The 23,927-nt window shown below is 42.3% G+C and overlaps 1 protein-coding gene across 3 annotated transcripts in view; it reads right to left on the bottom strand.

The window, feature by feature from the left end:
- Nucleotides 1–697: 697 nt before the first annotated feature.
- The window catches only part of LOC116388802 (roundabout homolog 1-like), an 81,375-nt gene continuing 58,145 nt past the window's right edge, over nt 698–23,927 (bottom strand). For 2 of the 3 annotated variants that reach the window (XM_031857002.1, XM_031857004.1), the window contains 28 exons: nt 21,401–21,558; nt 17,861–17,981; nt 16,587–16,725; nt 16,356–16,483; nt 14,777–14,785; nt 14,343–14,467; nt 14,072–14,243; nt 11,528–11,733; nt 11,347–11,428; nt 11,079–11,247; nt 10,816–10,982; nt 10,595–10,716; nt 9,379–9,613; nt 9,022–9,143; nt 8,679–8,850; nt 8,190–8,387; nt 7,443–7,469; nt 6,594–6,633; nt 6,251–6,405; nt 5,732–6,097; nt 5,518–5,637; nt 5,287–5,425; nt 4,507–4,659; nt 3,937–4,394; nt 3,001–3,141; nt 2,688–2,909; nt 2,466–2,602; nt 698–2,319 (listed from right to left, as the gene is read on the bottom strand). In XM_031857002.1, coding sequence (XP_031712862.1) covers nt 2,305–2,319; nt 2,466–2,602; nt 2,688–2,909; nt 3,001–3,141; nt 3,937–4,394; nt 4,507–4,659; nt 5,287–5,425; nt 5,518–5,637; nt 5,732–6,097; nt 6,251–6,405; nt 6,594–6,633; nt 7,443–7,469; nt 8,190–8,387; nt 8,679–8,850; nt 9,022–9,143; nt 9,379–9,613; nt 10,595–10,716; nt 10,816–10,982; nt 11,079–11,247; nt 11,347–11,428; nt 11,528–11,733; nt 14,072–14,243; nt 14,343–14,467; nt 14,777–14,785; nt 16,356–16,483; nt 16,587–16,725; nt 17,861–17,981; nt 21,401–21,558 — 4,298 coding nt within the window. In that variant the 3' untranslated portion in view covers nt 698–2,304. The remainder of the gene's footprint in view (nt 2,320–2,465; nt 2,603–2,687; nt 2,910–3,000; nt 3,142–3,936; nt 4,395–4,506; nt 4,660–5,286; nt 5,426–5,517; nt 5,638–5,731; nt 6,098–6,250; nt 6,406–6,593; nt 6,634–7,442; nt 7,470–8,189; nt 8,388–8,678; nt 8,851–9,021; nt 9,144–9,378; nt 9,614–10,594; nt 10,717–10,815; nt 10,983–11,078; nt 11,248–11,346; nt 11,429–11,527; nt 11,734–14,071; nt 14,244–14,342; nt 14,468–14,776; nt 14,786–16,355; nt 16,484–16,586; nt 16,726–17,860; nt 17,982–21,400; nt 21,559–23,927) is intronic. The other variant, XM_031857003.1, reaches the window with a different exon arrangement.

Raw genomic sequence — 23,927 nt, forward strand, 5'->3', positions numbered from 1 at the left:
CATAATGGTCTTTATGATGAATACTCACCAAAGCCTAATTTGAAGGTCTCAGATTGAGGACAAACCAGTTTATCAGGGCATCATTCCTGAGTTTGTCTTGTCAGTCACATTTGGGTGTTATCAGATAATAGAACCACAGTGAGGTCGAAACGATCTGACATTAAGGGCCACACACATCACGGTACCTACTCACCTCACTTATCACTGCTGGGTAGAGTTGGTTCAAAAATCACCGTCATTATTTGTGGAGGATGCACCACTTACTGTGTGAGTCAAGAAATAGTCAAACTGATACTCACACATGCATTGGAAGACATCTGTGAAACCTTTTTGTCCCCTTTCAGCAGCACACAGCTGCTCTGCTGATGAAGGTTTACCAGTGAGTTTAATTAAACAGCATGTCTCATCACATCCTCACAGTTTTCTTTCATCTTCCTCATCCTCATCACCTCACATCCACAGAATAGGACAGGCTTACCTGCGGGACTAAGTAAGAAAAATATTGCAATTTAAATGTATTTTTGCTTTAAAAGATACCAAATGTCATGGTCTAAATCACTGAGGGTCACTTAAATACATCTTTTCCTTGATGCCACCACACAAAGAGTGCACAGTTTAGTTTATATTCTTGTATTAACAAGGGTGACCTTAGTATTATACATATTAGTGGTTTAAGAAAAAAAGAGGACATTGTAAAAGCCATACTATATGCACGTAAGGAACATTTGTTTTAATCCATGACATATTCAGGGCTTTCGTGTTATAAGTTTTCAGGCAAAAGGTGAAAAAAGGACCAGGACACATCCTACTCATCATACTTGTTTTTCTTTGTAGCTTAGGTTTTCTTAAAGTTCAAACTTTTGAAAAACACATTTGTACACATGAGTGAGATGAGGGAAAGGATCAACAATCATTTGCAATAAGCGTTAAACATCTTTTCTAATATGTTCGTAAAGATTCAGGTCATTTCTGGTTGTTAATGTCGGAAAATCAGGGTTTCAGTTGAAACTGCCAAGAGGATAGGCGATATAGAATTATATTAAAAGAATGAGTTAAAAGATTATTTGTTGTTGTTGCTCAAGGAACAGCAATATTTATTCAAACAGAGTATTTAAAGTGACATATTTGTTCCATATATAATTTACAGATTAGGGCTGGACAATATGACCAAAATCTAGAGCCCAATGCAAATTTACCTTCATAACTACAAATACACGATATCAATGTATTTTCCATCAATCATCACTTTCTGATAATCTTCACTTTCTTTTATTGGCTCTCTGATATGTCCATTTGAAATTGTATTTTCTAATTCATTGAAAATTGCTCTATGAGTGGATTTAGGTTGGTAAGAAAATCATGATCAGTGATTTGATAAATTAAGTATATTGTCCACCCCTGCTCAAGAAGTAAAGGTCAAGGGAACACGGGACTAAAGGAAATGGACTCAGTGGAGAAAGCAATGAATGGAACCAGTCCATGACCGGATTTTTTTTTATCATCCCAAAGGGAGGGTCAAAGCAGTCAAGATGTTAAGTAAAAGCCCCTACATGTGAATCTGCATGCAATTCTCTCAGTACACACAATAGATAGTTCAAATCTGAATGAAAGCAGCTCAAATGTACGCAACTTAATGCACAATCACAATCAACAATCAATTTCTCAGCCTAAAGTGAAACTGATGAAATGATTAACAAGACTCCAAAGACTGATTTCCTCCAGACTGAAATTCATATAAAAAAAAAAACTTACAATAAAATCAAGTGATTGTGCTTTTATAACCAAAGTAGGACAAATAATACAAAGACAAGATGTACATCACTTATAAAACATTAACACTGTTATATAAAATTTGAACTTGAAGCACTTCTGTGGCAGTAAACAATTTCAAGAATTTACAAGATGGCTGGTAATGACTGAATATCAATTATAGTAAAGTAACAAGACAACTGACAAGCAAAGATCATGTGCAGACCGCATCAAGCAGTCGCCATGGACAATATTTATGTGGACACTCACGACCGCCATCAAATGTGCATTCATCTTACTTTAATAAGCAACCAGCGTTTCAGGCTCCTGGTCACCCATAAAGCAAACAATAAACAGTGCATCAAATTGAAGTCTGCAGACTTAAATATTGAGGGCACTTTTTTTTCTTTTTTCCAACACCTAATGAGAAATTTGAAGTAGAAAACAACAGCATGTATTGTGCAGTATTTTAAGAGTCTTTTTTTCCATGTCGAAAGGTCAAAGTCCTTCCTCTGAAGCCACTGTAGGATATTCCTTTCGTGCTCACATCGCTTCTTAGCTTTTCAGGAACTGTGAAAACAAAACAGTGTCAGGTTTCTCTCCTTGCAAATAACACACATAATTGATGTTTAACTTGTGTCACAGTTAAGAATAGAAAAACCAAATGGCTAACAGAGAATTCTTTATTTAGATTTGTGTTCCTGATTTTGATTTACCTCTTCCGCCTGTCCTCCCTGTTTGGTCCTTGAGTCTCCACATGACATAAAGCTGGATGAATTAGTCTCATCAGGCTCCCTCTGAGCTTGACCTGATGGGAAAGAGGGACGACTGTACAGAAGGACATCCCCAATTTCTGTTGGAGAAACAAGAAAGAACATTTTAGTTGGCTAGTCATTACATGACTTATTCAAAACTGTGCAATATAATTCATCCAGTGCCTGAGTGCTGTCGGCTTTTGCTGCTTCCTTTTCCTCCCGGCGGAGTCTTGTGCTTGTCCTGGCTCTCCCTCTGCTCAACTGTAGCCTCCCTGGCCTTGTGAGTCCCAGTGCTGCCGCGTCGACCCCGGTCCTCCCCAGAGCCCATCCGGGGCAGCGTGGCCCCCCTCACTTTATAGTCGCTGTGGGACATCTGGCTGGAAAAATTCAGAGGCATGCAGGAGTCTGGGGACGCGGGAGAGAGATCCAAATGGTTAGAGTTATTAGGAGATAAACAGGAGTAAATCTCTTAAATCATTCTTAGTGCAGTTTTCACCATCATTGAAGACATCTTTGGGCTGGTAGCCTTGTGGACCAGACTGGTTCTGTTTATGCCTTCTGGGCCTTTTATGTGTTATTGCAGGACTCATGTTGCTGTCAGTGGACATGGGGCTGCTGGGCCGCTGGGGCCGCCGTCCTGAAATCATCACACAGATTCAGCGCAATTCATGAATTTGTTTAGATCACATAACATGTCACGTGTAACAGTACACTTAAAGTTGATACACTGTAAAATACTAAGAGAGAAATGTTATGTTTTCAAACAGAAAATGAATCTAGAAGATTATTAGGGTCAGATAAAGTCATGATATATGACATTATAAAGTTCATGTTTTTCATATAAAAATGATATGATCTCCTCATTTAATTTATAGATCAGTCATAAACTCACTTGGTGAATGTAAAGGCCCTGAAAACCTATTTTTTCAATCAGCTTCTCACTGTGAGCAATGTGTTCATCCATAAACACAACGTATTCTTTTAAAGTCGGAACATTTTATTGTGTACTGTTTGCGTCCGTGCTTTTATTTCTGGTTTGGAATGGGCTGGACTTGGTATGAACAAGGTAAAGTCACTAACTTTTGAGCAGCAATCAGGATTTAGCAACAGCTGAAACGAAATGTGATGACAGTTGCCTAATGTTTCGCTTATGTTTGCCGGTACCCTTCCAATGAAATCTGATAAAACTACACCCAAACAGTCCTGATCACGCAGAGTCTTACAATGACCAACTACCAACTAACTAACTTTAACTGATTGTTGCTCAGGGACATGGTAACTCATGTATTTAAGTAAATACAGGAATTATGATGTTGCAACTCTATGCTAGCAGCTCTGTAAATGCTGTACTTAGGCACAGTATTGCTTAGAGCTAAATGCTAACATCAACATGTTAATGTGTTCAAACTTTCTTCCCCAGAAGTCTTCTCACCTGACTCCTCTGGGTACCTGCACATGCGCAGGCCCACAACATCCCGTGAAGGGGCTACTGCCTGGTTGAAATCGCCATCTGTAAAGAAGGATCCTTCCGAGGTGCTGACAACACTGGACCTGCCAGATGAGATGTTGTCCTCAGATGCTGAGCCCCAGCTGTTAACCATGGACCCTGTGACCGATCTGTCCAGATCCCCCGTGCTGGAGGCTGGGGTCTGCTCCAGCCCATGGAGAAGCAGCTTGTGTGGAGAGGGGTGGTGCAGCTGGTGTTTGTGCTTCTGCCGGTCGTGGTGTTGGCTGTAGTGACTTTCAGCGAGCTCTGCGTCTGTCTCCTCCTCTGCCTCCTCTTCCTCCTCTTCTTCTTCCTCTTCCTGTACATCGGTGTCCATGCAGAAGGGTATCGAGCTGTAGGTGTGTGTTGGGGAAAGAGGGCGAAGGTGGCTGGCGACGTGTTGGCTGGAAAGTGCATTAAAAACATTTGTGCAGTCTTGTCACAACAAAAGAATGAAATGTATAGCGTCAGTTAAAAATGACAGAATTCAGTGTCAGGAAGGTTTAATCTGGTTACCTGAGGTGCTCTGTCCCATCGTGCAGGCCATTGCTCAGGTCTCCCTGTGTTGTTGTGTTTGCTGGGTGACTATAGGACACTTCAGTCGGAGATGAGGCTGCCGCTCTTACTGGTGGGGTGGGGCCGCCCTCTATTCTCTCCTCTGGATCAAAACTGAAAAGAAAAGGACAACTGACATGAGGTAATGGCTAAAGGAATGAGGGGTGCTGGCAGTCCTGACACATTAGTCACAGCCCATTAGACCTGTGTGCAAATCCCTTGGTCCGCCATCAAACAACACATTTCCATCATAGAAAAAAACGTACAGAGAAGAACAATAGGCTTTCTGCACCATCTGTTTTTTATTGCTGAAATGCTGCACATCTCTCTTCTGTTATGTCCATGTGCACAGTATGAAGCAATTATATAAAACCTGTTGTCATAATAAACGGTCTGACAATGACAAGAATCTATTGTGTAATTAGTTTGGTGTTGACTGTGACTATAAGGACATGTTTTAACAAAAGGGTTTGCAGGTGTTCACATCATACCTCCAATTATGCTTGTGTCAGTCAGATCATTTCAGCACAGTGTGTTTGTTTTTGTCAATTTATCATGCAATAGCTGAAATTTAACACATCAAATATATATTCGTCAAGAACAAAAAGTAATCTATTCAGTGCATATTTTAGGGCATTTTCAAGTGCACTATTGCAGCGATCTCTTCCCAGACTCCAGCTTTGCATGTCTACGTATTAGTGTGTGCTGTACATGCATCTGTGTGTGTCTTCCCCCGCATACCTCCTTTCCATCGGTAGGCTGTACTCATCACAGTCCCAGGCATTAGCATGAGGAGGAGGGGGCAGAGCTTCTCCCCAGCTTACTGCATTATGTTTTGCGATCTTTGGGGCCCGCGTTCCTTTCTTTTGATTTTGACTCCCTGAGAGGTGAGAAGAAAACATCAAGGTGAACACAGACTTATGGCTTGCCTCATTAAAATTCACCACTGTACAGAGTAGCCGTTAGCCTTACCTGAGGTGCTGTTGCTCCCTCTGTCAGAGCTGTGGTGTGAGCCTCCTGTGCTGTGATCACGGGTCTGGTTGTAAGGGATAGTTTTAGGATGGATCATTCCTTCACTTCCTTGAAAATGATCTGAAGACAAAGACGCAAGAACATTTGCAACAGCTTTCCTTTTTTTATTTTTACATAAATTGTGTAAAGCAAATCAAATGCGACCCTACTTCACCTTTATTTAGCATGTTTTGCTCAAATATGTTGTACTGCATCTGTGCTGCCATCTCCTTTGGTATTGGAGGCAGGTTGGGGGGCTGTTTCCAGCAGGGCATGTCTATTTGCTCTGCTATAGCGCCGCCGGTGACTGCCTTATTCTTGATGCTGGCCTGGATTAGCTGTGTGGTGGCGTACGGGATGGGTTCGTATGTGGCTGCTGAATCTCCTCCTGGACTTGCGTAGCACAAGTTGGAGTTGTTGAACGTTTTAATCTCATTGAGCTTGTTGGAGAGGTTCACATCGCTGTAAATGGCCGTCTCAGAACCAAGCTGTCCCCCCTGTTTGTTTTCTGGATGGTTTCCATAGTTTGCTATGCAGTCAGCTGAGGATAAAACATGAGCATGAAACAAAGCAGCACATGAACACAGGAAGAACACAAGTCACAAAGCTTCAGCATATATATAAGACACACAATATGTACCTCAGAGGCTCCCACAGTTCCTGAACTGTGACATGAGCTCAGTCTTGCACTAACCTGGTCGGCTGTATGTTGTCATGTTACTGTCACTGGTGCCATTGCCATTGTTGCAGCAGTTGATGCTGCAGTCCTTGTGATTGGCACATGCATTCGGCCAATTGTCTGGCAGCCACAGCTGGTTTAGAGGTTCGCCCATGCTGAGAAGGCCAGGTCTGCAACAAGGAGGACCAGAGTGCTGTCAATCAAAACCTGCCATTATCGCTGATGAATGAGCATGGGGTGGATGCATGAAGGTTCATCATTTGGAGAAGGAAGACATCTCCCCCCAGTGTTTCCACAATGTAACTGCCTTTCTCCTGTGAGTCTTTGTATGTCACAAAGGGACAGAAATATCACTCACCTGCCAGCACTGCACACAGATTCTCCTCTTTGATACGCCACTGAAAGGAGATAAAGAAAAAACAAAAACATTAAACCTTGATGAGCTGTCAAAAAGAAGTGCCAATAGGCAGATAAAGTGAAAAAAATGAAAGGCAGGCAGAGATTATAAGCAAAAGTTTGCACTCACTTTAATACATGCTTCACTCGGTAGGGCACAAAGTCTGACTCTATAGTTTATTGTGCATGAACACGACATAAATAAGTTCCTGTGCCTTTACCTACCTCCGCATAACTTAAGAACTGATTTAGACACATTGTTTGAGACAGTTTCCCTTCTGCCACCAGTAAAACATCAAACAAATTCTCCAGCAGAATATATTCTGTATTTTACTAATTTAATGAAATGAGCCAATGGCTTGGCACATCAGCATATAGATGGTTATGCAAAAGATGATTGCTGCACTACTGTGATCAGCTCAACCCAAAATTGTACCCAACAATTGACATGCTAGTACTTCAATCATGTACTGTATAGTTAGCAACATATACACTTCTTACAAAGAAAAAACTATTGGATCTCCCTTTTAGCTCATATTCTTGAAGATCTTTTACTTTATTCACTCTGTGAATATATTGTATGTTGAGCTGTTCATAAAATCCCACTTATTTGCTATTTTAGCATTGTGCAATCTTCCAGTTGTGCTTCCATACCTTGATATATGAAAATGACAGTGAAAAACTGAATTGCAAGAGACAGGATGCAGTTTCATCTTGGGATATTTGAACTGAATAAAATACAATAACTCGATTAACTTACATGCAAACAATAAATATCACAAACATTAACAGAAAATCATACTGTACATACCTGCAGGTGTAAAGGTGAATGACGGGACTGTAGGGAAAGACAGGGAATGGGAGTAAGATGGGCAAACTGAAATCATTTCAATAAACTTTACTATTACAGTAGCTATGTGCTTCGTTAACTCACACCATGAGATTTTGACGTGTCTATGCATGCACTCTCTGCTGTGCGATGGACATCTCTTCATGTAAAAAAACTGTACAAACATTGAAATAACCGCATGCCATCTGCCTTACTGCTGCCTCTGTCTTTGAAAAGTGCCCAGGTGAAGGTTAATGGGGGGGTGACAGGCAACCCAAGAGAGAGTGGGAAAATAACAGTGATATCGCAGCAGACATGGTAATGGCAGGTTGACAGGCCTGTGTCTCTAAGACCTGTGCTGTGTAGAAGAAATGACACTCTACAAATGAACGGCTAAAGGTCAGCCTTTGACTGGCTGCATGGTCACAAATGCAAATTTGTTTCTGAAGTCTTTGTGTCAAAGGAAGATTATAACAGAGTATTTTTCAGCCTTTGATGTGATCTGCTCATTAGCCTCTTAAATTATTCCTTAATATCACCGAGACGAAGACTGCTGATTAGTGAGGCGGCAGCGTGTCATTGCTCTGTTCCTTCTACAATCCTTAAAATGTTCCCACAAAAGTAACATGATAAACTCTTTTGCAGATGCACACATGGCCTGTATGATGAGCTAACATACATTAATCTACCTGTCTAAAACACACACACACACAACAGAGAAACACACACCCTTGCGGATGCCAGTGTATGTGCTGCTGAGGCCACTTCTCTTCTTGCGATGACGGTAGAGCCACACGCTGAAAATCATGAGGACCAGCCAGCAGGTGGCGCCAATGCCAGCAATAAAGGCCGGTTGCCTCACCACGTCTGAGATCTGAGACAACGTGTCTCTTTCCTCACTGATATCCATCATCTGGCCTGCAGAGTCTAACCAGCAAAAGAAGAAAGAGAGGAGACATTATACAGTACGTGCACGAGAAATGTTCAAAAATGTTGATGCAGCAGGAAAGATACAAGAGCATCGTTAAAAAACTATATGAAGCTAAGTAACAGCAGGGTAAGCACAACATGGTGCTTTATTACATTTTTTATGAACACTGTACAATGAAAAGGAGGCTAAGATACCCTATAGAAGTTTCCACCATGAGATGCTGTGTCATTGTTTTGAGGCCTAGTTTTGTGACACCTAAGTAAATGAACACTTGGGAGAACTTTCACCTAATTGAAAAAAAGTGACATCACTCTTGACCCCAGGTCCGGCGCCATTGCTGGCCGCAACCTCGACGCTGTAACGAATTCCTGGCGCCAGACTGGAGACGAGCACAGAGAAGGTGGCGCCATCGACCGACTGGTTTACGTGATACCGACTCTCATTACCCAGGCACCAGATCTGTCAAGAGAAGGTGACGAGAGGAGACGAGATGACAGTGATTGCCTGAGGGACACATCCGACAACACAAGAGGCATCATCAGCCCCACAAACGTGTCATTTACATTCTAACTGTTACACACATAATTCAGATCATGTGTACAGGAGAGCGCGGGGGCCTTCTTTTCTTACTTTGTACTCCTGAATGACTCCAGCTTCTTCCCGTTCCGGAGGCGGTTTCCAAGCAACGAGGATGCCGGTCCCATTGGCATCACTTTTTGTCACTGTAACGCTCTGGGGTGCTCTGCTAGGGGCTAAGACAACGCAGTATACAGTTAACCATGCACACATGAATGAAATCTCATTTGATGCTGTCTGCATCCCAGTTGTGGTCTGCATCTCCAACAGGTCTGCACACTTTAAAAGCAATACCTAGCATTTAGTCCACCAAATATATACTGTACTATAAGTATTGAAAGAAATTAAAGAGTTGCACCGAAGTCTTTTAATTCCTCTCAGCTAATTATGTATACATTTAATACCGCTCACCTTCTTCCAATGTCCTGACCACCTTCACCTCACTGTCAGCTCCCTGGAACTCATCAAAGAAGGGGCGCACTTTGAACTCGTAGATGGATCCTCTCCTCAGCTGACCGATCACCACCCCGTCCTCCCGTGAGGCATGTACCTCCAGGACGCTCCACTGCCCCTCTGGCTGGCCGTGCTCAGCGGACGCCCTGTAGAGCACCTTGTAACCCTGGATGTATGGGGACTGCTGCTCGACCTATGAGGTGCAGGAGATAAAACATGCCACATAAATGTCCCAACATGTGACAGTGACGCCCTTTTTGATAATGAGCAAAAAACACCTGGGCTAGAATCAAAGAGATTTTGAATCTGACGCAATTGTTACTATATAATTGCGTCTGTGTGTGAGTTAAAAGAACATACATCGAGGAGGTGAGTGACTCATCTTGGGTTAGAGTGAAAATCCTGCAGGAGTGATCTGTTAAAACTCAGTTGGTTCCCTTTGCATTTAGGTTGATACAGATTAGCATGTCCTCTCATCTGTGAATCCTCACTGTAAACCATAATATGAGGTCATTGATAGTTTCCTTTCAACATGGCTGTGGTTAAAATCAAGCCAGGAGAGGATTTAAGCACTTTCCATTTAAACCGCGCAACTATGACAAAGATTGCCTCAGGATATTTCTGCGAAGAAGAACACATATCCAGACACAAGCATCCGCGCTAAAGAAATGTTGCAAATACATTCCAAAGATGAATTCACTTCTCTGTGCAGTGGGTTTGTGCTCTGCTGATAAATGTTTAGAGAGAAACCCACATGTAATTTCAGCATGAATTAAATCTCTTAAACAATTTACTTTCACACAAGGCATTTTAGCCGAGAAGCTCCTCCTGAACTGTTCAGATCTCAATGTTTCTCTACATCTCTGTTGAACGTGTATTGGCCCATTCATCATTGATAGTTCACTTCTTTGTGTTGCTTTGTGTTGAAAACATATCAGAGAGTATAAATCTGCACTGTAACAATCCTTGATAAAAACTCTGTCAGTAGACAGTCTTGTTATATTTTTTGAAACCACAACCCCTTGGCTCTTGCATCATTTGTTGATATGCAGTATGTGTTTACATTTACTGGTTAAATTGCACATTTGACCTTTTCGCATATTTACTTTAACTCTGACATGTAGCAAAAATGTTGACTGTGTGCAGGCCGGTCATCATGGTATGGCCCCCTTACCTTCCACTGCACCCTCACAGCAGAAGATGACACGACTGTTGGTGTGTGCAAGTGGATAACCACGTCGCCAAGCTCCCTCTGGATGTGACGGTGATCCACTCCCTGCATGGTGGAAGTGCTGTCTGTCGGTACAAAAGAAAGGAAAGAAGTGAAATGGCAACAATAATGCATTCATTCGAATTGAAATTGGAACGTAAAAGGAATGAAAAGCCCACACCGACCTTGTGTTCTGACAGAGTCGGAGATTGGACTGGGGTCACTGAGGCCATAAGCATTCACCGCTCTGACCATAAAGAGGTAGACAGCTGCAGGCTTCAGGTTCCTCAATACAAAAGTCTGTGTCTTTACATGCTCAGCTAGGGTCACCCATCTGCTGCCTAACGTATAACTGCAGGGAGAAGGGACAAAATGGTAACACACAGATGCAAGGGAAGTTTCATCAAGCTCGATGGATGGCGATTACAATATACTACATGTGTCAAACCTGAATGCCTCGATCAGGTAAGATGTAGGTGCAGCGCCAGCATCGAGTTTCGATTTCCACGACAGATTGACAGAGGTACGGCTGACGTCAGTCACCTCAGGTTTAGATGGAGCACTGGGAATCAGGTTAGGGTCTATTGGCTGACTGGACTGAACAACAACTCCAAACTCTGCCAGAGAAACCAAGAAATGCATGTAAGTACACTACACAGTACTCTTCACCATGTATTAACAACATTTACGACTCCGTCTGTATTTGTGTGACCTACCCTCCACCTGTAAGTAAGCTGTCCTGGAAGCCTCTCCATTTGGACTGGAAGCTACACAAGTGTAGAAGCCTGTATCTCCCAGCTGAGGAGAGGAAGTGCAGTAGCAGACGTTAGTGTGCTGGCTTGGCTCAGTGCTGTCGCTGTAATTGCTAATTACTAACTGCTGTGTTACTCCTCCTACCTTAGCGTAGCGGATCTCCAGTGATCCCGTGTCTGCTACAGACATGCGGGAGTCCACTGGGGACACCACGACACCATCCTTCTTCCAGTGGACTGTAGGAGGTGGAGAGTCAGCTGTTTGGCAACCCAGGACCACTGTGCTGTCCACAGGAATGGTCTGATTGAGTGGGCCCTGCCTAATCACAGGAGGGGGGTGGTCTGATCCAGCTAATAAAAAAAAAAATAAAAAAGTAAGGGAGTGAAAGACTAATAATGTTAAAAAATGCCCGGTGGCCTTATTACATGCTATGTACTTAAAACATGTGTGTGGTTCATACTGGACACATTTCAAAATAAGGTATATTGAAAATTGGCACCATTTTGAAATATACATTTTGAAATAATTGTCTGCTGAGAGCATAGCAGTCAACAAAACAAAAGTATTTAGTGCTTGAGAAATGTTTTTGTTTGCTTTCTGAGAAGCTTTCAAATTTCAGAATGCGCTAATATGTTTTCGAGGAGACTCCAAACCAGCATTATTTTCAATAACATGCCAAGATGTCATATTTAACTTGCAATGTTCGTTCAAACTGAAATTATTCACATTGCACATGCGTTTTATGTTCAGCCTACAAGAGCCACTCCAGCTAAAACTTGTTTATGGTTTTTGGGGTCATGTCTAGTCACCTAAAAACATCTGTTTGAGGTTTGAGAAACAATGTAGTCAATATAAGGACAGTATGGGTAAAGAAAGGTTAGGGAAAGATCTCACTCTCTGGGGTCGTACACATGTGATTTGTGTGCTTAATACACTTATAAGAGAGGAGTTGCTCACAGGATGCTATTATTTCCTGTTGAAACAAAAGGTATATTACTTTCTTGTATTGAACTTTATACTGTTAATCGTAAAAACAGTGGGGACTCCTGGTGTCTGTGTGGCTAAGACGCATTCCGTTTTAACTGCAAGGTCACCGGTTCGATTCTGGTTGTTGCCCTCTATCTTCTTGCATTCCCCTGTCTGTATCTCTACTACCACTATAAAATAAAGGCAAAATGCCAAAAAAAAATAGTAGTGTCAAAAGTATATTATGGAAGTGGAGATTGATGTTGACAAAGGATCAAAGTCACGAAGAGAGAGACAGAAATAAAGGTAAGAAAGATGAGAGTAGAGAAAATGAAACCCGAAACGTTGCCGAAAATGAAAGACAGCTAAGATGTGAAAGATATTGAAATGAAAATTGGTAAAGAGAGAACAATAGGTTTTGGTGGCTGTGCAGGCAGTGGAGGAAAAATAAATCAACTTTTCCCCTCCAGCGGAGAGCAACTAATCGTTCTTTCGGCAGTATACGTACTGCTGGAGCCGGCTCCAATCACAACGGCAAAGCCCAACTAATAACAATCCCACTTAGATAACAGAGCTCTTTTTGCTTCCCTCTCTTACATTTTAAAACCCTGTGGATGGAGGCAGGGGTTCTAGATAAATAAATAAAAATACCAAAAATAAGGTGATGGAAACACGAGTTGAAAACTGCCGGAGGTGCCAGTTATTTCCATACAAATGCACCACTCCAAATGGGGATGAGGGGAGTGTGGTGGGATGGAGATAATTTGGGGGAGGGGAGAGTAGAGAGAAACAGGTACCGGCGGGAGTGCACTGCTTTCGACCACTGGAAAAAATTACATAAAACATGACCCCATCTCTTATTTCCATTACCTGTAACAGAGTTTTCACTGAGTGGATGCATCTCATTTCCCTATAAAGGAGGCTGCAGAACACATTACCAACACAGACAGCAGATTATCCTTTATAACTAATAGGGCTGCAGCACTGAACAACTCCGAAATGCAGTAACTGACTGTTAAAGCCTGAAGCACTTATCGTCATTAATTTATTTTATATGTACATAGTACGCAGTTACCCACACACATGTATTCATGATCACACAGGTCATTTAATTGGGAGCTTGTAGACTTTGCTGGTGGTGTGTAATTACTGGCGTGGGCCTCCAAGCACATTTAAATTGCTTTTTTCTTTTAACAATTAACACAGTTATTTCATCACCTAGGATTTGGATGAGAGTCCCTCAGACCACTTTTCATATAAAATTACCTTTAAATAATATTGTGTCAATCCTGCCCTTCACATATATTTAAAATAAAACACAGACTGTGTCGTATTAATGGAAACTAGAGTTACAATGGGTAATATTAATTATATATATTTAAATAGTCCTCTTAATTTAGATTATAAACTGTACTGTTGTTAGTTAGTACATTTTATTTTCAGAAGTAAGTCCAGACCCTCTTTACACACAATCACCATGGAAACAGATGGTTTTGAGCCCAACATGTGAACAACAGGAATCCTGAAATCCCTTCCCTGACAGTTAGTTGCTCTCACCAGTCTGCCACCAAGGCCAGTTTGTAGCCTAAGACACCTGCTCAACAATGGAAAACTGCTGCAGCAAAGTAGTCTGTTTAGCCAAAAGACAAAACATTAAAGCTAGAAAGCTGCCCCCCCCCGCCCCCCTCCATCTGCCCTCCATCACACCTTCCCTTTACTCACAGTCTGTGACCTCCAGCAGTGCTTTGGTAATAACACTGCCAGCGATGTTGAGAGCCTGGCAGCTGTAGAAGCCGCCATCAGAGCGCTGAACATCGGTAATAGTCAAACTGCCCATCTGGGAGACGGACAGACGGCTAAAGGGTTGTGGTGGCTGGTAAGAGAACAGGAGACTCTGGAGAGAAGACAAAGATCGGAGAGTTAGAATCCCATTTATTTACTATTTGCAAAAAATAGTGATTAATTGTGATGACGGGCCGAGTGTCAATCTCACCTCACTGCCCTCCCTCTGCCAGAAGATAGCGGGCTGTGGGTTGCCAGTGGCCTCGCACTGGAAGGTGACCGTCCTGCCCACTGCCACCACCTGGTTCCTGGGGCGTATGGCAAATGCCGGGGGCACTGCAGAGGAAATGAGGCCCTAATTACCTGGCAGCCTGTTACATTGTCATCATTCCCAGTTTTAGAACATCTCAGTATGCATGAAAAGCTCAAGGAATAAAGGCTAAGTGTGTATGAAGCAGGAAACAGACATTATTTACCTTCTTTTCAAATGAAAACAAACCCCAGCACATATCTATTGATTAACCAGCCCATAACATGAATTACATACTGTGTTGGTGGATGGATAAACAGTGAAGAGGACAATGACAGGGGCTTAAGATTTCTTGTTGCTGTCAGATGGTGGATGAGGGACGGATGACAACTTACCAGTATTGACTACAAGGGAAAAGACACACAAAAAGAGCAGTTGTAATGAGTAATGAAGGCACACACAGGCATTATGGAACTGCAATGATGCACTCAACAGTATTGACACGCACGCTTGAAAGAGTGAGCACAATGGAATTGGTATGAAAGAACAGTAGACAGTCAGCAACATGGGGATGCAAGTTCAAACTTATCTACACACACACCAAATTCAAATAACAACAGGTGTCAATGGACAAGGCATGCCATTTAGCCCCGATTAGACCCGACAGACTAGTTGACTGTAAGGTGTGAAAGTATATGTAATTGCTGCTTTGAATTATAGGGCCAGACAGCCTTGAAGCGTATTTGGACAAAGATACAATCCTCATACATCGCATAAAACTGTGAGGGGTGAGGGAAGAGCATTGTGTCTGGATAGAAGGTAGAAGCGGGAACTGCTGGTGCTATGCAGGGATTTACTACACAAAAAAAGACACATTTTGAGATGGGAACTATTGTACATCTCAACATTTGTAAACTAGATGTAAAGTAAAAAGAATGGCTAGCTGGGCAGCTGTTTTTTTTTTCAACTACTGTGAGAGGATGACAGTGGTTATTTGTTGCAAATAAATTTTGTGCAGTCAATATTTGTTGTGTTCAAAAATGTAAATCACGTGACTTTTGAAGAAAAACGTGTATTGTGTGTGGGAAATTTCATGTTGCATGCTACATCTGTTTTAAATGGAAACTGCTTAATATCAACCAAATGTTCTAGGTCAGAAAAAATGATTCCACGGTTAATAAGGCAAAAGCTATGATTGCACCTGCCAGAGTTTTTTTAAATTGAATTATGAAACATACATTAACTTCGGCAGCTCGCTGTTTCCTCTCATAATACAACTTCTATTCACCTCCCGCGTATTCCTGCCCTTCTCCATTCACTGCCCAAATTAGCTATGGCCACCCCAGACACTCGTTTTTTCCCGTTTTTTTGGTGGGAGAGGAAGACGATGTAATTGGAACAATGTCGTTTCCCAGCATGCAACCAACCCTGTCTTATCTTTAATTAAGTCCTACTGCCCTCACAGGCTATGTCACCCAGTGTGTCACTGCTGTGTGTTTGCGTGGTTATGTGTATACATATATATGGGTCTGTGAATGCAGCTATCTCTTACTGCTCATTTTCGGTCGCTGATTCAAGAACTAAAAGGTGTCAATGTGGCAGGACCCACAGACCAAACAAATCCATTGTCTGCAAGAAAGTAAACATTTACTTTGCATGCTCTTCTCGGTTTATACAGGACATTACCATGAAACGTACTGTAAACAAGCTGCTGCAATGTCCTATACTGCTTGTTTTGTATAATTACTGCACACATTATACGACCTCCAGCAAGGAAGTGAAAAGGAAAAAAACAGACACAAACTCTGCCTGTCTGTAATGTGAAGGAAAAGTCACTGCCTGCTAATTTGTGACACTACAAGACAGGATTAGTTCTCCTTAGCAGCTGTGTGGCAAATACCTCATCCATGAAAAGGAAATGCGAGGCTCTGAAAAAAGTGTATTTAGAAGAGAAGATTGTCGGGTTGTACTGACCATGTACAGTGAGCGTGGCGGATGATTCAGACTTTCCAACCATGTTCTCCACCACACATGTATAGGAGCCCTCATCTGAAGAGGTCACTTGGCGAACAATCAATGTATGGTCCTCTAGGATTTCAAATCTGTAGACAGAACGGACACACACAATCAAGAGATGAAAGAAAAAGTTGAAACACTGTGTTAGCGTGGTAAATGAATGCGCATAGAGGGCATTTTGTGCATTACCGGCCCTTAGGCAGGTCGGAGTCATCTTTTCTCCAGCGGACAGTGGGAACAGGGTCTCCTTGAACCACACAGTGGAACTCCACGCTCTCCTCAGCCAACACCACCACACTGCTGGGCCGCTTCACAAGGGTTGGGCGCTCTGCAGGGGCACCAACGGACATAAATAGTCATCTAATCATCACTGTCATTATGTCAAAGAGGGCTCTATATCTATATTCCTACACTTTTTACGTTAATATATTTACAGTTTACATGATTTCTATTCTTAAGAAAAAAACATTTAGATTGTCGTTATTCTTTCTACCTCTTTGTGTAGTTACTGTAACTCATCTAAATGTCACTGTACCATACAAGTACATTCAATCAGTTTACAACAACTTGCACTTGATGCAAGGAACTTGTGCAGGGAATTGCAGCAAAGTAATAACATTTACTTTGGAATCATTTATTGAATGTGAGTGCAGACAGTCAACTATCTGGTGCGGAACAGAAAACATTTAAAATGTTTACGTAACTAGGATTAAGCTATCGTGTTGTTTTTTCTCTAAATACAAATACTGTCTGCTCCCACGACTTCAACTAATTGCTTGGAGATTTTTTTCCTACGAACTCCCCCCCCCCCCAAAAAAAAAACCCACACCACACTTCTAATAAAAAAAGGAAACCCAGCAAAATATGCAAAGTAATCTACATATTGCAATTATCATAGAGTTTGGAAACATTTCATATTCTACTGGAAATCATCCGTCAGTCTCCGAAGTCATTTATTATGCACAACCTGTAGAATAACATATTTTGGCCTAGTTCTGCATTCAACAAGAATATTCTCACAGCCTTGAATGGCTCAATGATGCACTGTACTGTATACTTCCAACCTCAACCAAGGTCATCTAACCCTGTGATACTGATAAGAGCTCTATTCTGATGGGAAATGTTGGGAAAATAAGTGGGGGTTGGAGAATTGAGGCTGGAAAAAGGCTTTTGGGACCGGGGGCGGAATGGGGAGCTCTTGTACTGAAAGGTTTGAGGGGTTGTATAGCATTGGATGTAACAGCGGTAGATGTTCAGCACTTGTGTGGAGGGAAACCTCTCCAAAGCTGGCAGACTGGATGGCAGTGCTGCATAATCAATGTAATTAATGGGTTATTATATCCCAGTAACAAAAAACGTGCATAGCAGACTGGCAAACCAAACAACTGTGAACTGAAAGGGTACTTAGACTAAGTGAAGTGCTCCAACATTGTGAAATGCAATCACCAAGCTGCAAATGTTACCTAGCACAGTGAGTTCAGCGATCTCGCTCTCCCGCTCTCCCACCATGTTGGTTCCAACGCAGATGTATTTCCCCGCGTCGCTCTTCCTGGTGTTGGTGATCATCAGCTTGCCGCTGCGGATCTAAAAGAAAGCACAGGAAATAGTTGCACAGCTGTTTTCTTATGAGATCTTTAACACCCTTGTGTGCACTGTGTTTGTGAGTTACAGAGGGTGTGTGTTGCACTTTCATAATGGACATATTGGCCAAAAAAGTGGAAAATGAATGATTAAATGTGCCACAGCTCAAGTCCTGCATGTAGTGTTTGTGTGCATCTGTATGCACCTCTGTATCTAAGGAACAGAATGTTCATTGCTTTTCAAGCTGCACAGAAGGTCACCCATTAGGAAATTACATAATTCATATCTAGTGACACATTAGCACAAAACCCTGGGAACAAAGACACTTTGTAGAGACCTTCCTCAGATGTTCAGTCAGCCGTCTTTGCCTTTCCCAAACGTTTTATCTCCTCTACACTGAAATCTGCACAAACACACACATACACACACATATACACACACACACAGATACCTACACATCAAAGAGTTGGAAGATATATTGCACTCCATACTGTTTTCATTCTTTTCATATCCTATACACCAGACGCCCCCACAGACTATGTTAGCTGTCTTTATAGCATTCAATGTGTGCTACTGCACTGATAGTGTGCAGCTACTCGGTGCCAGAGGTGATACCAGAGCAGCACTGAGCCGGCATGATACTACAGCGGGTTAACATGACCATCTGAAGCTCTCACACCAACCACCGGGCCATTCCCTGCACCCAGACATCTGAAACCTTCTCCCTGGTATTCAATTAAACTTTCATCCTCGTTATTGTGATTTAAGATTGCTTTCCCCCCCCCGCCCCCCCCACTCACACTAAGCAACGGAATCCATCTATTCATATATGCCTGCTAGAAACACACGCAGCCTGGAATAGCGCGGCTCTGTTATTTCTTAACAGAAGTCAGAGGTCAAGGCTGCCTACAGTGCTGCGTCCATGCAGCAGGCAGGGGACTTAGCTTCATGCTAGGCAGCACCTGGCTGGGTGAGCACTCTCCACTCGCCAGCATACAGATAGAATGCATCATTAAATTGCTGCTGCAGGGATGAAACCAACAGCCTTTCATGTATTAGTCAGCCTCCTTCAGGCGAACCTTACGCTTACAAATAGCTCACACACCGTACAGCGAATAAATAAAAACTAAGCATGGCCTTAACTATGGCTGACATTCTAAATGTGTTGCAAATGATGTGGTTTTAAGAAGACGGTTTAACAGACTGTGGTGTGACTTGAGGTCCTGTGTACTTTGCATACAAGAAGCCAACCACTAGAAATAGCAAAGCGCGGGGAATTTTGGAACTGGTATTGCAGATTCAGCCATTCCTATCAGTATCCAGTGGATTTGGTTTGGCTGTCTGGACTCACATTAGAGTCAATGCAAAATGTTTCATATTTAAAAGTATTTTATTGGACCAAAACAAATGCATATCAAAATCAAAAAACATTTTGTTGTTGTTGTTGTTGTTGTTGTTGTGTATTATACAGTTTAGTTTGTGTGTGGCTTATTTGCACATGAACGATGAGAGAACTGCTTGAACTCATAACAGTTAAATGACATTAATAAAAGCTACATGGTATAGCAGCAAATATAAAATAGGGTAACCTATGACATGTAGACATACAATAAAGGATTTCTTTCCAATTACTTGAATGTCAGTGGATAACTGTATTATTGGCTCATAATCTTTCCCGCACTGTAGTTTTCCATTTCATCGAGTAAGAACTAACATTTTCATTAAGTGCATGACCGTATTAAAATCAGTTCACTGAGGTCATCCAGTTGAACCCTGGATTAAGAGATTCATGTCTTAGATTCATCGGGCATCCCCGGGCACTTGAACTGCTGAATCTGTGTTATAGCTGTTCCTTGACGAACCAATATCAAATTTTGTGGCAAGTAGCGATGCCAGTAAACGACTCCTCCAGAATTGAAAAGATGATCTGGTGCAAACCAATGCCACGGACTAATGCTATACTTGTGCTCTGCTGTTTGCTGTAAATAGTGCTGCACTAGTAACTTTAGCAGCTGATTAAAGAGCAGACCAAGAGCTTTTTTATTTCCTGGACTGACCGCTCCTCCTTTTTAGCAGCAATTCCATTTCTACGAAATCCAAAATGTGGTTTGTCTATCCTCCATCTCGGACACTGAAACCTCAGCTTTCGTTTCTGCTCTGTATCAATGTCTTCTCTTTCTTCTTCACATATAGCCTTAGATGCCCTGAAGGCCCACACAGTCTGAGGCTGCTCACAGTGAGATCTATTTGTTCCGTATAAAAGCACTCTGCTTCTTAAATTAAAATTAAAATCAATAAATCAAACTGTTCCTGTGCATGAGAGTCTTTCTAAAAATCATTATTAAGAATTAACCCGCAGCTTTATTTACATATCAGAATTAATAAATGATGGTGAAGGCCACAAGGGAAACTACTCAAAAAGGATGGAAAGTAGCTATGAATCACTTGTGGTGGACTTCTTTGGTCTTTGTACAGTAAGTGATGTCTTGGAGTGAACTCTCACTGCAAAGACATATTTCCATATAGAGAAGATGATTGGGGGGGGACAAAGACAGGCACGCAGAAAGTACAAAGCAGAAAGCAGCCTTTGTATTTCCCTCAGAGGAGCCTCCCCCCCTGGCTCTGATCCATGCCTCTCTTTAAATCAGAGATAGCTGCTCTGTCCATCACAGTCCCCCAGAGAGACTCTACCTGTCACTCCGCACTAACATGAGATTTGAATTTGTTCTTGTATGTTCCCAGGAGCATGCACAAACATTCAAATAAACAAATCAACACACACACACACACACACAGAGGGAATCATCTGAGTTGCTAAAACATGGTGCTATTATTCAGTTAAAGGATGGAAAAGCCCGTTCCTACTGGCCTGACCAGTCATACACTTCCGGGTCTGAAATCAGTTGTGTGTATACAAAAACATGAAAAGAAAATCACTGCTGTACTGTACGCCACATGACAACCTAATATAGCAGATTAATAACATGCTGTAGCTCACATGATGACATTTTGAAGTACCAGCTTTTTGTTGTTTCCTATTGTTGTTTATTTTTGCCACCAGGCATATACAAAAAAACATGTTTTCTTCTTATGGTTAGCAATTTTATGTGCCAAATAAATAGTTTTGGTTTTTCTCCCGGCAGTCTCAATTCTGTGCTGGGAACTCAAAGAGGACATGGGTACAGATGATGTTATATATAGTGTTCTCATGACCACAAATAAATCATTTTGTGATCCAGGTGTGGTGAAGCCAAGTGATAAATACAGTAGAGTAATGTTTTGAATCATGTGGATGTTCCAACTGGTGATCAGTGTCTCAGACATATTGGTAAGCAATGACTAAATGTACATGTTTATGTGAACTATTCCTTAAAAGTCAGAATGATGTGTCATAGTTAAGAGGTCAAAGTGGAATGTCTTACTGTGATGCGTTCATCTCTGTCATCTAAGTTGGCACCGTCTCTCCTCCAGGAGATCGTGGGTTCAGGATGCCCACGGGGTGGTTGGCACTCCAGGACTGCCGGCTCCCCCACTGCGACCATAACGTCTACTGGGTTCTGTCTGAAGTCATCGCGCAAAACTAGAAAACACACAGCAAAGCAAAACAGTCAAACAGAGTGGAATTTAAGGATGTTTGACTGTGATTTGACGATGTAATTACAATATTTGCTCATGTTGTTGGTGCATCCAAGAGGGGCTGTATTCATTGTGTGAATGAGAAAGCTGACTGATGTGGTATCCAGCTTTCACCTGTGGGAATTGTAAAGCTCTGGATTCAGTAGTTGTGAAATACTGTATGCTGATGTTTTCTTTTCTTCAGCCCAGGGAAATTGTTTTTCATTCATTCATTTTTTGTTGTCTACCCCTTTCTTATTTCTAGCATGGCAATGACATGAACTAAACACTAAATTATCGCCCCTTTTGTGAGAGGAACAAGGCCATGTTGTCAATCACCTAGCAGAGGCGTTCTCAAGACTTAAACCACCTGAATAGCAGGATATTGTAAAATATATGACGCACAGCAACTCCTGCCCAAAATACCTTTTTCATCATAAATGTGATATATCCTTCATGTAAATCCGCACTGTACTATAAGAGACAAAAGCTGCAAGGATTTCTCATGTGATTACTCCCTTTCTCAAACAGGGGGTTTATTGAGACAAGCTGCTGAGAAAGCTGCTTGTCTCAATGACAGACAGTAAGACAAGAAGATACACTGCTCCAGAGCAACGCAGAAAGGTGAGCTCCAGACGGCTCCACTATATAGCAGCCAGCGGAAAACGCTACCACAGCAATTTGTCATCTTTCCACAACGAGTAGCGTGCGCACAGAAGTAGAGCCTGCGAACCATAAGCTGAACTGGAGACAAAGCAAAACTTGCATCCACTCCAAGAAGCCCAACAGAAAGAGTGTGATTTCTGGTGGCCACAGGCGGCTCACTGCCGTCTCCACCACGAACTGTGCATAAAGGTCGCCACTGCACAGCCTCGAGCCCTAAACAGCATGAGGAGGAGCAAGCAAGGGATTCTATTAAGTGTGTCAAAAAGAATTCTACCGGAATAATGTTAGAGTTTTAAACTGTAGTATGGGACGAACTTTTGCAAGAAAGAGAGCGAGGAATTGGGGGTGTGTTAGAGAAAAAGGGGTACATCATAAATGAAAAGCAACCTTTTGTTCTCTACAAGTGAGAAATATTCTGCGTCTGATGAGGTGAACAACATGTGCTAATGTAGACGCCTCTGCATGAGTGTCTGCTGTTAAGCATTCCCAGTCTTAAATTACATGGTGGGGGGGGGGGAGGCTTAGAACCTGAACAAGCCAAGGGAGCGGAGCCAACAAAGAGAGAGCAGTTCTCAGTCGAGCTGGGTTGGGGTGAAAAGACAGGAAACAATGAGGAAAAGGCATAATGACTCCCAGATGGCGGCAACTCGTTCACCTCTGGCTCTGGATTTGTACATGACACTGGACAAGCAGGCCTGAGACGCCTGACGGGCACCGTGGATATGAGAAAACAAATTGGGATGACCTTCTAATTGGAGGCATTCTGGCCCCCGCACTTCTTTGAGCTCCACTCCGCTGCTCTGCCCCTCTGATCCTCTGAGCAGGGTTGCAACTGCATAACTGCAGTTGACTGAGTGCTGATGGGAAACAGCTGTCTGGCGACCACCCCCCCCCACCCCTCCACCGGCAATGTAGACCGGCAACACCACCGTGTCACATGATAAAAGGCATTCCTCGTGGGACACAAAAACATGGTTGAGGTTACTTCAGACAGGAAGAAAGTGAGACCATCACAATTGTGCGTACAGTGTGTGTGTGTGTGTGTGTGTTGATTTATTGACCGATACTATCTTATTAGTCCAACAGCAATCGAGTTACACATCTGTTTTTACTATCGTGTGAGGTCCAAATGTCTCCATAGGATTTGAAAACCTGGAATATTTCCTCAAACCCCTTTTGTTAAAGATTTATTTTTGGTGATAGCGCCGGAGTTAGTGTAAGGCATAAGGCAAGGAGAGATAAGGGGTTAAAAGCAAAGGAAGCTTATGAAGGTTAGTGAAGAATGTTCTCATAAGTGTGCATGTTTTGGTGTGTATGTGAACAAGGGAAAGTTGGCCCATTTGCGCATGTTATATTGTTTTGCCAGGTAAGCACACAAATAATCTGGAACATGTGCTTGTAAAACTGACAATGTATTCAGACATAATAAGAAATGATGCATGCCCAAGTAAAAACCATGCAAGCATACACAATGTAAGCACTCCTAAACTATGCTAAGACTGTTGTTTTGTCTCCAATTCCTAAACATTCCTAAATTCATTGTCTTTAAGAAATTAATGCTATCCTGATAATCAGTAAACGTATCCTGACAAGCTATAGTCTCTCGGAGTGATGTCGCTGACACCGCTGTCTAGCCCACAATCGCTTGAGTCAGTGGCGTTTGCAAAA

The sequence above is a fragment of the Anarrhichthys ocellatus genome, unplaced genomic scaffold (genome assembly GCF_004355925.1).
Source record: "Anarrhichthys ocellatus isolate YVR2014 unplaced genomic scaffold, GSC_Weel_1.0 scaffold18, whole genome shotgun sequence".
Classification (NCBI taxonomy): domain Eukaryota; kingdom Metazoa; phylum Chordata; class Actinopteri; order Perciformes; family Anarhichadidae; genus Anarrhichthys; species Anarrhichthys ocellatus.